Source organism: Gossypium arboreum, chromosome 10, assembly GCF_025698485.1.
Source record: "Gossypium arboreum isolate Shixiya-1 chromosome 10, ASM2569848v2, whole genome shotgun sequence".
Taxonomy (NCBI): domain Eukaryota; kingdom Viridiplantae; phylum Streptophyta; class Magnoliopsida; order Malvales; family Malvaceae; genus Gossypium; species Gossypium arboreum.
The window spans coordinates 123,353,365-123,367,305 of NC_069079.1; the positions used below are offsets into that span (position 1 = coordinate 123,353,365).

At 31.9% G+C, this 13,941-nt stretch overlaps 2 protein-coding genes across 4 annotated transcripts; one reads left to right on the forward strand and one right to left on the reverse strand.

Moving 5' to 3' along the window:
- Positions 1 to 3,460: 3,460 nt before the first annotated feature.
- On the forward strand, positions 3,461 to 8,170 carry LOC108480598 (protein MAEA homolog). Its single transcript, XM_017783648.2, has 7 exons — positions 3,461 to 3,935; positions 4,911 to 5,105; positions 5,660 to 5,782; positions 6,069 to 6,254; positions 6,695 to 6,828; positions 7,025 to 7,211; positions 7,779 to 8,170. The coding sequence occupies exons 1-7, from the start codon at positions 3,594 to 3,596 to the stop codon at positions 7,878 to 7,880; spliced, it is 1,269 nt and encodes a 422-aa protein (XP_017639137.1). The 5' UTR covers positions 3,461 to 3,593; the 3' UTR covers positions 7,881 to 8,170.
- A 1,464-nt stretch (positions 8,171 to 9,634) lies between these two features.
- On the reverse strand, positions 9,635 to 13,439 carry LOC108480103 (serine/arginine-rich splicing factor RS2Z33-like). 3 transcript variants are annotated; one of them, XM_017782964.2, is made up of 7 exons: positions 13,295 to 13,439; positions 12,491 to 12,619; positions 11,904 to 11,943; positions 11,665 to 11,760; positions 10,798 to 10,994; positions 10,608 to 10,682; positions 9,635 to 10,323 (listed from the first exon to the last, which is right to left on the reverse strand). In XM_017782964.2, the coding sequence occupies exons 2-7, from the start codon at positions 12,598 to 12,600 to the stop codon at positions 9,927 to 9,929; spliced, it is 915 nt and encodes a 304-aa protein (XP_017638453.1). In that variant the 5' UTR covers positions 12,601 to 12,619; positions 13,295 to 13,439; the 3' UTR covers positions 9,635 to 9,926. The 3 variants fall into 3 exon arrangements, with proteins under 3 accessions (XP_017638453.1, XP_017638454.1, XP_052875973.1); XM_017782965.2 differs by having other exon boundaries at positions 12,491 to 12,623; positions 13,295 to 13,416; XM_053020013.1 differs by having other exon boundaries at positions 12,491 to 12,610; positions 13,295 to 13,396.
- Between the last annotated feature and the right edge of the window lie 502 nt (positions 13,440 to 13,941).

Here is a 13,941-nt window from a genome sequence, read left to right on the forward strand (position 1 = left end):
TGAAATTTGACCATTGTCTTATAAAGTGTTAAAAAAAAAAAAAAAAAGGAGAAGAGCAACGCAAGCCTAAAAGAAATGAGAATCAATGTGTCACTCTCTAATACTTTTAGGTTATTCAAATTATATATAATCACGTAATATTTTTATTGAAAATTTAATGATATTGTCTTTTTAGACCAATTAATAGCATTATAAAAATATAGAGATTAAGTTATGTTGGAAATTAAAGTATAAATATTAAATCTCAAATCTCGCATATTAGATGGATCCTATCACCCGTGGCGATAGATTAATTTTCTTTTACAAAATCGTAGAGTAAAATTTGAAAGTTAAAATATGTTTCAAGCCTCTGTACTCTTTGTACATTTAGAATTTAGTTTTCATGCTTTTATTTTTAAGTATTTAGTTCATTTATTTTCAAATTTTAAAATTAGGTCAAATTGTTAACACAATTAAATTCCACTGATAAATTTGCTTGAGTGATATTTTGAAATAATAATAAAAAAACTCACATGATAATCATGTAACAAAACAAGAGATTGTAACGATAGTGAATTTAATAGATAATTTTAATAGCTATAACAACTCTTAAAAAGTCCATCATCATTTTAATCACAATAAAGCATATGAGCTAATCAATCACATTGTAAAAATTGAAGTACCAAATTATGTCAAAAAGTTGAAATCTAAATATTTAATCTTAATTCTGAGTGTAGTACAGTGACCAATTTTGAAATTCGACCATAGTTATATAATCTATAGAAAAAATACGGTCCATGCCACTTTGCCATGTTGATAGTCTCTCTCTCTCTCTCTCTATCGCATATAAAGATGTAAATTATTTGGACTAACTAATACTATTGTGAAAGTAGATGACCAAATTAAAATATAAAGACTAAATATCAAATGTGAGTATGGTGGAAAAAATCGAAACAACAATTTTACTATTATCTTATAACGAGTAAAAAATAAAAATTAAAATCATTAGTTAATCTAAATAATTATCGGTGTTAATAATTTTGATAGTTGATTTGATTTTTTGAAAGAATATATTCTAACTCATTATGCCAAAATATATTTTTTTGTAATAATCTGAAGTAAACAAATATATTTTTTGTAATAATCTGAAGTAAACATTATAAAAAACAAGGATTAAATTGTTATATAAATTTAGGTCTAAAGATTAAAATTTAATTTTAGGCATAGTAAAAGGACTAAAATGATATTTAACCATATTTCTATAAAATGAAAAACAAAAAAGGAGAATGGTTGAGACACATGGCTATATGAGAAGGTACCTTGGACCTTAGGTTCTAAATTTTTATATAAAATATCGCATCTCAATTATTTATTAAATATAATTATAATAATCTATATAATATATAAAACAAAAGTTTGGGATAATATTTTTTTATTATATCTGCTTTTTATATAATATCTAGAATTTCTCGTAGTCCTTCTCTAAACCTTAGATAAGAGTATAATACGCTTCAACTTAGTCGAACCGACGTCTTTCTACACTGACAACAATATCAATATTAATCGAATTAAAATTCAATCGACTTATATATATTTTACTACACACTTCCGCTAAATGAAATTTAATAATTTCTCCGCAGCCCATTTTTAAAGTTTGATTCCTATTAGTTTTTACCCATTTTTCAATATAAAGTTTGGGCTTAGGTCCCAAAATGAGTCAAAGCCCAACTATTTAGTAAAAGCTGTTGCTTTTTCAAACATTTAAAAGAATGGTAAATTACACTCATGGTCATTATACTATTACTAAGTTAATGTTTTGGTCACACAACTTGAAAACGTTACAACATGGTCACTAAACTATTCAAAAGTTTTTTATTTAAGTCATTGAGTTGTTAAAATTGCTCTTGTATGGTATTCTTTGTTTGCAGCACCTACACCAATTGAAAGCTCTCATTCTCCTTTTCTTTTACAGGTCAATTTTTTTCATGAAACAGTTTTGAACGTTATGAATCTATGAATCAAAATCCAAACAACTTTTGTCTCCAATCTCTAACACTAACTGTTAGATTGACTTGGATTTAAGGTATGTTCTTTTACTTGTTGATAGGTACTAATCTACCATATCGATCTTTGAATTGTTGCTTGGATCTGGATAGTTGAACTTTAAAAAAAAAAAAAACAACATAAACTTAACAGCCCAAATGACTTAAATAAAAACTTTTGAAAAGTTGAATGACTTAAATGAAAACTTTCGAATAGTTTAATGACTATTTTGTAACATATTAAAATTGAGTAACTAAAATATAAACTTTCTAATAATTTAGTGACCTTTGACGTAATTTACCTTTAAAATGTATAGTTAAAATGTATTAATTTATATTCAAGTTGACATAAACAACTTATTTTTAAACATATTATTATTAGTTAAAAATAATAATAATCAGTGCAAATAAAAGAAATTCGAACTCAACCCAAATACAAGTAAATTCAAAAAACTTTGAATTCTTCAAATACTAATTTAATTTAATTTTCTTTTTGAGAGCATAGTCAAATTCAACCTGATTAAATTTAGAGATAAGTTAGATTAGATCTTTAAACGGAAGATAAAATTCTCTCAATACTATTTTTTATCCATAATATTCAAACTTGAAACCCTAGTTAAAGAGCATCACATTTTTCACTACTCAACTCAATAAATATTGGTGTTCTAGATTAAATTTGTATGATATTTGTAGCTCACCCAAATTTAAGTACATATTATATGAATATTAATTGATTCAATATTAGTTTAACTGTTATCATTGATATTATAACAATATGAAAGTCATGAGTTCAAATGCACTTAAGTGCGTACTATATTTTATTTTGGAGTTAGGAGCAAGATTTTTTAAAACTAGACTTGTGGTCAAATTGATTAAGCTATCAGTTTGTCGGTCTAACTAATTCTATAAAAAATCATAAAAATTATTAAAAATTATTTCAATTGGTTTGTACCGTTTTGTGTCTCGACCGGTCTAAAATCTATTTTCGGATTGTTAACCTAGTTGATTCTCAATCCAATTATTCTTATTAGCCGGTCAAGTTCAAATAATCATGGTTAAGAGGTTTATAAGTTTTCTTTAAAGAATTGTATTAAAAATAATATTACATACCCGACACGACCCAATTTTATTTTTAAATTATTATTATTTATTTAATATATGAAAAGATTAACTTTTAAAATTTTTAAGCGGTTTTAAATGTAAGGATCAAATTGATAAAATATATAAATGTCGAAGGATAAAAAATTATTTTACCTTTGAAACCGCTAATTTTAATGAAAATTAGATGAAGTGGTCAAGATATTTAAATAAAAAAAATACAGGGAGTCAATATCTCAAAATTAAAGTATAGGACTAAATTTTAAATTTCAAAAGATAACAGGGATCTTTAACATATTTAAACCAAAATAATCTTACATACCCGACCCGACCCAATTAATAAACACATCTATTCATAATCACAACCCTCGTCTCCTTTCTACATCTGGAAATCGTTATTGTCCTCTCCAGTCTTCCATTGAAAATTTTTAACCAAAAATAATTAAAAAAAAGTCCTTTTGTTTTAATTTCCTAATGGAAATCGATCCCCTTCCAAATGGCACCGGTTCCACTGCCGCCACAACCACCACCGAAACCACCGTCCCGGCAACCTTACCCACCGCCGTATCAAACACGACGCCGTCATCCAAGCTGAGCCAGCTGACGGAATCGTTGAAATTGGAGCACCAATTCTTGCGTGTTCCCTTCGAACATTACAAGAAGACGATCCGAGCGAATCACCGGACGGCCGAGAAAGAAGTCTCCGCCGTCATTTCAAGCGTCGCTGACGTAGCTGATAGTAACGAAATCTCCAAAGACGACGCTGTTTTGAGTCTTACTTCCCTTGTTTCCCGTTTGCAAGGCCTCAAGCGCAAGGTAAAAGAAGAGATTTTTTTAAAAAAAAAATATGTCTTTAATTAGTTTTTTTTTTAAGTTAATTGAGTGTGATATAGACTGAAGTTAGCAAAGTTTACTCTTTTCAACTTCCTGGAGACCTAAAAGGTAAGATTTTGAATGACTTTGAATGAAAATAGCTGAAGTTTAAAATGTTATACGATCAAATCTGTGTAGATAAAATGAAAGGGAATATCAAAATTGAAAACTTGACGATTTTACTAAAATTTGATACTATGACCAAGTAGAATTAAATTAGTATTAGAGCATGGATAAATTTAGAACGCATTGATTTGTATGTAAGTTGAAATTATTGACAATTTGGAGTTTTGAATCTCATCATATTTAATTTGGGAGAAAGATGAAGTTTAAATGTAAAATGATATATATATATATATATTGTATACCTGTGTTTTTATGTTTGTTTCATCAATTAACATGTTTTCGAAGTTCAAAATTATTTGTTATCCAATTTAATATGTAACCTTGATGCATTCGTAGGTAGTGGTTTCTATATATTTTCATCTTCAAAAACATGACCATTTTGATGATTTCTTGCTTGTTTCATCGGTAGAATTTTGTTTTGGCCTATCTTTTCTTTTCTTTTTTTCCTTTTTTTTTTCAAATTCTTTTGCCTATCTCAGCAATTTTGCTGTCATTTTGTGTTCAGTAATTAAAAAAATAGAATGATAAAATAAATTTGTTATCCAAAGTCATGTTGCGTTATCCTAAAGTACTTGTGTCCAACACTTGTGTTTGACTCACATTCAGACATAGGTTTGGAGGTCTGATCCTCCAAATATATGGAAAACTTATAATAAAATTGAGCATACATGTGTTATAATAGCTGTATCGGACGCTCATCCTGATTCTAGGTAACATAAATCCTAAGTGGTTAGTAACCCCTCTAAGTTGGTGGCTAGTGAGTGATGATGCCTATACTTTTTTGTCATTCAGTTGGAAGAGGGGAGTCGAACAGAGAACTTGCAGGTGCAGAACTGTCGTGCTCGTCTTGATCACTTAGAATCTGTGGATGCTGAGAACCTGTCAGAATGGAATAACGTGCGATTCAAGCGTATCCTTGTGGACTACATGTTGCGTATGTCATATTATGACACTGCAAGGAAGCTTGCTGAAAGTAGCAAAATAGAGGTAAATTACATGCATGTTTCGTTTGATATGTAGGTGTTACAATTGTCATTCTTTGAATATAAAGTTTTCCACTTAAAAAATTTTCTCTAGCTGTTTCTTATTCTGGCTATTGGAGAATATGAAAGCACTACCATGTTAGTGTTACCTTGAATCAGCATTGTCTTGTTGTCTTTTTCTGTCCTAATATACACTGTACACACATTTGAACTTTCTGGATTAGAAGATGTCGCCGTTCATCGGTGTTCCTAGTGGCTTTTTTATTTCCCTTCAAATGCTTGTAAACATTGTTGTGCTCATAATAACAGTTGAGGTCCAATAGGAACTTCATGCGCACTGTAACAATTAGCATACATTTAGAAGTCACTGCACTGCATGAATTCTGCATCATGTGCCACCCTTCTTGGAACCAATCTGGTTTGATCCTTATTTCACAATGTCTCTGCTGTTGTTTGAAGTAAACAGGTGGTTACATAAGAATAAATAATTAAGTTGTGCAAAGTATCATCTACCTGCAAATAGTCCCCCCATAATTTAATTGAATTTTTATGTTCCAGGAACTTGTTGATCTTGAAGTTTTCCAAGAAGCTAAGAAAGTTGTTGATGCCCTTAAAAATCAGGAGGTGGGTCCTGCTCTTGCATGGTGTGCAGAAAACAAATCACGGTTGAAGAAGTCCAAGGTATGCACTCATTGTGTTTTCTGAATTGTCATGATCATTACTGTCTTTGAGTTTCACTCGATGATGTTTGAGCTCTTTTTCAAAGCTACAATTATCTTAGAGTTAGATATAATTGAGCTTTCATGATGCTATTTAATTACTCTCATAGTTGCATTCATTAAACTCAGATGTTCTTTATTCTCTTTAGTATTCTGTCAAGAATTTGTGGGTGTCCCAGCTTGGATTTAGCTGTGATTTTACATTCTATCTGGGAATGTGTCTCAGATTTAATCATTTTTTATTACAGAGCAAATTTGAATTCCGGTTGAGACTTCAGGAGTTCATTGAGTTGGTACGAGCTGAAAACTACATGCGTGCTATTTTGTATGCTCGAAGGTACCTTGCACCATGGGGAGCTACTCACTTGAAAGAATTGCAGTTAGTCATGACAACATTGGCCTTTAGAAGTAATACTGAATGTACAAAGTACAAGGTGAATAATATTATCCCTCTTTTCATTTGACTACCGGTTCAGGTTAGTTTAAATGCTTGGGATGCTCAGTTGCATGACTAGTTGATGAAAGAATAAGTAATGGGAGCAAAGGCAAAACCAGAAGCTGTCTGTCTCAGTTTATTTAATGAGGCAAATGTGGAGCATACTTTAAAATTAATTTTGATATAGAGAGATGATCTTGTTTTGTGTTTGACACAAATATGTTCATATTCGTATAAATCAGCTAAAATTGTATTATTGTTAAAACATTACGTCTTCACTTTTGCCTAAATTTTGTTCCAACACTGATCAATCATGATGCTTTCTTTTTTTGTTCCAACACTGATCAATCATGATGCTTTCTTTTACATCCTTTGGCCTTCACTTTAAGGCTTTATATTTGAACAATGCTCATAAAACTTATTTTGATACATTTCCAGGTTTTGTTTGAACCTAAGCAGTGGGACTTCCTGGTGGATCAGTTTAAACAGGAGTTCTACAAGTTGCACGGCATGACCCTGGAGCCATTGCTGAATATTTATCTTCAAGCAGGCTTGTCTGCATTGAAAACTCCGTATCCATACAGTAGCTAACATTATGTGACTGCCTATTTGTTTATCTATATTTATCTGCCATTCAGGGACTTCAGTGATGTTAGCAAAGCATGTGTGTTAACACACATGCTGGCATGCATAACGATCAAGTTCTTCGTACAAGCTTTCATTGTTTTGATATTTTTGCAACTACAATTTTTCCCTTGACATAATTAGATACTGTTTTGAAGATGACTGCACCAAGGAAGACCCACTGTCACAGGAAAACTTCCGGAAGTTAGCGATGCCATTGCCCTACTCGAAGCAGCATCATTCAAAGCTTGTTTGCTACATAACCAAAGAGTTAATGGATACAGAGAACCCACCTCAAGTCCTGCCTAACGGCTATGTCTACAGCACTAAGGTTCGTATTTTACCTCACAAACTCACTTTTCTACTGCTGATTTTTATTTTTCCATTGGACTCAGTCTAGTGCTTGAAAGAACTGAGCAGACAAGCCAGTCAAACTGGTTAACCCAGGAACTGTTGGCCTGTTCTGTCCGGCATTATATGTAAAACCAAGCTTTCTTTTGAACTGGTAGAAAACAGGTTTAGCCAAAAAAAAAAAAACATTTTTTGAGCTATGAGATTTGGACATTTATATTAAAGACTATACCCCACTAAGTAAAACACATGTTAATTAGAGGCTGTCTAGGAACCAAACTTGGGACAGATATCAACTAAAGACTTGAATACAATTCTTTTGCCACTTCACTTGTGGTTCAGACGAGACGATTATTAACTACTATATTTATTACTTATTTAACATTCAAATTACTTTATATATGCTTAAAGCTGTTCTGATAGAACTGCTTGATCCAACCAATTGGATCCTTGCTTCTCAGAAAACATTAAGATAGACAAGATCCCGGTTTCCGAATGTCAGGCCGGTTTTTTTAACCTTGTTTTGTCTCCTCGTCTTGTGTTGTAGGCTCTCAAAGAAATGGCTGAGAAAAACAATGGTAAAATTACATGTCCGAGAACCGGTCTGGTCTGCAATTATTCTGACCTGGTTAAGGCCTATATCTCATAAAACTACACTATCAACACTGCAAAGGTAAAAAAGAAAACTCTTCCTGGCCTGTTGCCTCTTAATGTTAGTGCTAAATTTATGCATCATCTGTAGATATTTTCTCTTTTGCTTTCGAAATTTTCGGAACTTCTCATTGTAATCTTCTTGCACCTTTAACTCGTTCACCTCATGTAAATAATGCATCCTTTTTTTTTTCTATTTAATTTTCTGGTAATTGTTATTAGCTTATTGTTGCTTGTTTTGGTTAGCAAAAATTTAATTGTATTTATGTTACTGGTATTTGGATATAATTATATGTTTAGCATTCATATGTTTATCTTTAATTTTGTTTTATTATTATTGCATCATGCGCACATGTTTAAATACATGAATATGAACATTGAATATAAATATTATAAACAGAAATGAAAATTTCTGATAACATTTGTGGATTAATTGAATCTTTTGGCTCAAAACACAAGGAAAAGATGTGTGCTGATATATGTAAAAGAGAAATTGGGTTTGGGACATCACCTTTTTCTAATTTCAATTTCATCACAACACTCAACGGTTTCCTATTATCCTATCTAAACATCAAAAAGACAACTGAATTTTTTAAATAGTTAATATGAATAAATGGAATTTGGTAATTTTATTCCAAAATGTAAAAAGCAAAAGCACTTTAGATTTCAGCTAAATAGCATTTTCTATTTTAGAAGCTAAGCTTCTGATTGGAAAATACATTTGAGCCTAAAGCAATTCCGTGTGGGATTTTATGTAACATTATTTACAATTTTATCTGTTCGATTGAAGGGTAGAAGGTAGAGATATTTAATCAGTTAACTGATCGGTTAATTGATCCGAATTAGTATTAATCGAATTTTTTAAACCCTTAACTGTTAATCGAATAAATTTTTTTCAAAATAAATTAACTGAAATTTAGTTTATTTGGTTAGTTAACTGAAATTTAGTTTATTCGGTTAGTTAACTGAATAAATCAAAATTTTTATTTGTCTTTTTATTTTTTAAAAACAAGAATAGAAGATATCAAAAATAAATTGCTAATGTTCATTTAACCGAATTAATCAAAATTAATCGAAATTAATCGAATTAGTAATATATAATATTAGCTTTTTAAAAGTTTGATTAATTCGGTTAATTATCCGAATTTAAAACGAATTAACCAATAACTGAACTTTCAAAGAACCATTAACCAACTTCCAATCGAATTAGATCGGTTAATCGACCGATAGTTTGATTCAGCCAGTTAATTTGATTTTAACAAAAATTTGAACACCTCGGTTTAATTTAATCTAATTATCTCTATTTGACAATCTATTTAATTCGATTCTCAATTTATTTAGGATTTAATATCTAATATTATTCTTAATAGGCTTTACACCTAAAAGATAAAAAGACTCCAATAATAACTTAGGTTTGCAAAGTAACCAATTAACTTCATTTTCTTAGCAACACTAAAATCATAAAAAAATTCAACATTTTCGAACTCGGACGATAACTCATTGTAAGCTTGGGAAATAAAGGAAAAAATGTGTAGAGAAAATCACTATCCGATGCTGCAAGACAAGCCTTTGGACAAACTTTCTGAAATCAAACCAATTCAAATCAGCAATAAGAACATATTATTTTTACTTTATTAATATTGTAAAGAACTTAAAAATAATTTTTAGATAAATGGTACTTTGTGATACTTGTTTCTTCATTTAAGGCATGTAAAAGAAAACTTGACAAACTGCATAAAAATAAAGATAAAATTATATAAAAGCTAGAAAAGATCCTCCCCTTAGTAAATTGGTCGGATTCGGATTCAGATCCGAAACGTATCCGAACCATCTGTAACTGATACAGACTTTTATGAAATCATAAAACGAAATTTTACCCATCACAAAATACGAGAGAATTTATGGAACAGAGTTTAATAAATCTTAACAGCGCTTGATGTTCAAGAAATAAAAGTTATCAATCCAATATAAAAAAAAAAAAACTTAAAAAGTTGTTGCAAACTGAGATTTGTCACTAACGCATACCGATTCAAACCAGCATCGGTTAATTCGATTCACTGCGCCTAGAAGAGGCGTGATTATCATCATCATCATAAATAGGGCTCCGGTCTTCCCTAGGGAGTGGGCTAGGGCTGCGGCTCTGGCCATTCTCTTTCTCTTTTGCAGGGTTCTTATAATCCCTGTCTTCAGCATCAGCTTCACGATCTGGGCTTCTGTTTCTTCCCCTTGGACTTGCACTGTAATCTGAACCGTTGTTAAGCCTGCCTTTGCCTTCCCTTGGGGAAGGGCTACCTTTCTCTTGAAGGTTTCTTTCATCGGGCACTGGACTACGCTTCCTCCCCCTAGATGGTGATGGCGATCCCCTGTGGCGCTTAGGGCTCCTTGATCTTTTATCTTCTCGCTCAAAACTCCTTTCTCTCTTCACAGGTGATCTTGATCTACTGTAGAAGGTCAAGATTAAGCACAAAGAACATTAAGCCCCAAAAATAACAAAATAGAACATTTCTATCCATTAAATCCTCCCCACTTATTTTGACTTACAGAGGGATTACTGCACAACCAGAAAAGGAGGGGGGGTACACTTTACTTTAGTTTTAAAATGTAATACAAAAAAGTAAATTTCACATAAAGACTCAATAATTTCAAGGACAGTACAAAGTAGAGAAGTAAATGACAATTTACATTTCAGAACCGGAATCCTGTTTCAGGAAAGTTAAACACAAACCTGCGGCTGTAACTGCGGCTTCTGCTTCTGGCACGGCGGGGACTAGGTGAGCGTGAGTAACTGCGGGGTCTACGGCTGTACCAATATAGTAGTTTAGCTTGTAAACAAAATTGAACTTGACTGATAATTTTTTATAACACATCCAATCAGACCAAACTGACAAGGATAAGAATAGAAAGAGAGAAAGGACCTTAGTTTCTTAGGACTGTTTTGACAATTTCTTTCTATGTGGCCTCGTTCTCCACAACGATAACACTTGTTCTTCCAATCCCCAGCTTTGCAATCACGGGCCCAGTGACCATCAATTCCGCAATTGAAGCAGCGTCCTGACCCAGGAGTAGGGCCTCTTCCAAGGTAATCACGAGACCCACCAGGGCCACGGGGCACCTAAATTGTAAGTCAAATCAGATTCAACGATCAAGAAATATTGACAAACTTGAGGATGAATTCCAGGACAACAATCAGAACAAGGAATGGGAGGCAACAGAATAAAATGATGCAGCGCCAATGCAGTAGGGTTATATATAGACACGTGTTTGCTATATACACTCATCCACGTCTAATATACTCAATTCAACTCGAGTTATTTTTTAAAATATATATTATTAAAAAAATAATAAAAAGAAGAAATGAAACTACTGAAATCTGTTCAGAATTTACTGGGGAAACCAAAGTTCACCATACTAAACCTACATTCTCATCTCAGGCGTGACAAGTTTAATATTCCAAACCAGTTCACTGAAAAGTGGAAATTTTATTAGCAAGCCAGATAGACTATCATACAGCAGGATAACATACTAGGTAAAATTCATGTCCGTATGTGCCATGTCAAATAAACATGAAATGGGAACACATGCAAATAAAAAAGAAGGTTAACGAGTCAATGCTGTATGGCTGAACTAAGCACGCAGATTTTATGGTTCACATCACCCAAAGATCTGAGGGCATTAAAGATGTTAATACATCATAAGATTAAATTAGTCAAGGGCTTAAATGTAATAATAGTTCCTTTCAATATTATCAAGGTACTAATATCTGAAAGAAAACAGAAACTTACTCCCTTGGCAAATTCAACAATGATACGGCTTCCATCTAAGTCTCGACCATTCAATGAATATCTTGCATCATCAGCATCTCTAGGGTCACTGAATTCCTATTATCCGGAAGGCAGGCAACACACAAACAGAGAAGAAAAAGATCCAAGCAAAAAAGATCATATTTACAACATATGTTGAAGAAATTTAGAGAAAAGAGAAGTTGTTTTGGTTTAAATTAAGAGAGTTAAGGAATACATACAACAAATGCATAGTCGCGCTTCATATCCACATCTCGTATTCTGCGCAAACGGGTGCCAGAAACAGTAAGGCCATCAAGACACAATTATCGAAGGGTTGATAGTTCGCCCCTCACAGTTGAACCAAAAACACCACTTTTGAGATTGTTCCATTTCGATAAAAACAGGCAATAACACTACAGAAAAACTCGCCAAATCCACCATGGCACCCTCTCACCATAGACCTCCATGTTAGGCAAAAGCCAAGAGACCTTCAACAAGATCATTAAAGTTAAACCACACAGACACGTGGAGGGGTGCAACATTCTCACTCATATTTTATAAGGAAGTTCATATGTCAAGCACTACCACAAGGGCTTGGCAAGTGCTCTATTTCTCCCCACTTCATCATCACTACACCTGAAGCTATCCTAACGGCCATCAATACAAAAGAATAAAACAACCATGAACACCCACCAAATAGAGAAAAACAGAACACTTTAAACAAGTAAACTTTGTAAAACAAAACTATCAAGCCACACAACTAAACATAACAATTCGTCAATTACAAAGTTCACAAATTCTTAAAACATAAAAAAGACTAGTTTACCTCCCGTATCTGCTAAACATGTCCTCGAGATCACGTGATCTTGTCCTTGACGATAAGTGACCAACATAAAGGCGAGTACCACTACCGCGGCGGTCATCATACCTAGGCATTTTTCTTTACCTGCAATAACTAGCTCCAGAGGAACCAAAAACACAAAATTACTTATATTTACATATCACATCGTAGAAGAAATATTTCTTTTTCATATGTAACAGAATCAGAAAATCTATAATTCAAGTTAAAGATGTCTTAAAGCTCCCCTCCAGTAGATATTTATATTACTACAACAGGAAATTGTAATCCATTTCAAACATAACATGCTAAAATGCAAAGCAAATTCTAATACCATTTTAATTTTCAAACGAAAAACTTTAAATCCAATTGCACACAAATATCAAATGATAAAAGGAACAACCAAACATACTTAAATAAAACGTTGTTTCTATGCACTAATTATCTTGTACTATACCTCACAAGACCGGGAAAAAAATACTATTTTTTTTCTGAAAACATAAAATTAAACATGAAAGAAAAAGAAAACACATTGAGTATTATTTTAATTTTCAGAATTCAATTTCCAACAGCCAAAATTACAAATCATAGAAACGAAAACAAACAAACAAATAAATAAACGATATGCAAGGGGAAAATTAGCATTAAAGGCGGCCAAATTCAAATTTGAAAGCTCAACAGCCTTTCAGATCTATAAAAAAATAACCAATAAATCGAATGTATAATAAGTGAATGAGAATCAAAATTGAAATAAAAAAATAAAAAAATTTGAAATTAAAAAACAATACTTACAATGAAATCTCAGAAGAGGAAAGCGAAGGAGGAGAAGATGAAAACCCTAGATTTTTCGAAAAGGAAAAGAGAGAGAACTTAAACGCTCCGTTTTCTTTTTTTTTATTTATAGGCACGTGGATAAGAATCAGTCAATACTCAAAAATTAGAGATCGTTAAAATTACCAAACAACCCCCATATAGTTTCATGAAATTACAGTAATGGGCTTCCAAAAAGTGGAATGTTTCAAACGTAAAAGCTGGGTAGAACCGGACAATGTTCTAACTTCCAAGCCCGGTCCAAATGGAGGATTTATAGAAACCGGTAATTGGACAAACTCGGAATACGTGTCATAAATTTTAGAGTAAAAAGGTTATGAAAAACAGCATGGAAATATCCTTATTTTTTAATTATCCAAATTCAAATATGCTTGAACTTTGAATTTGTTTATTGTCCTTAAATTATTTTAATATTATATTTAAATCTAAAATTATCCGTTAAATATTTGATTTCGTAAAAATCGTAATTTAAATTAATTTATATATAACCAAAATTACAATCATTCTATAACTAGGAAATTCATATGCTATTAGAATAAGCGAGACAAATTTAAAATAATAGATATTCGAGATATCTATTTAAATCTATTCTGAATTCGCAACGGAAT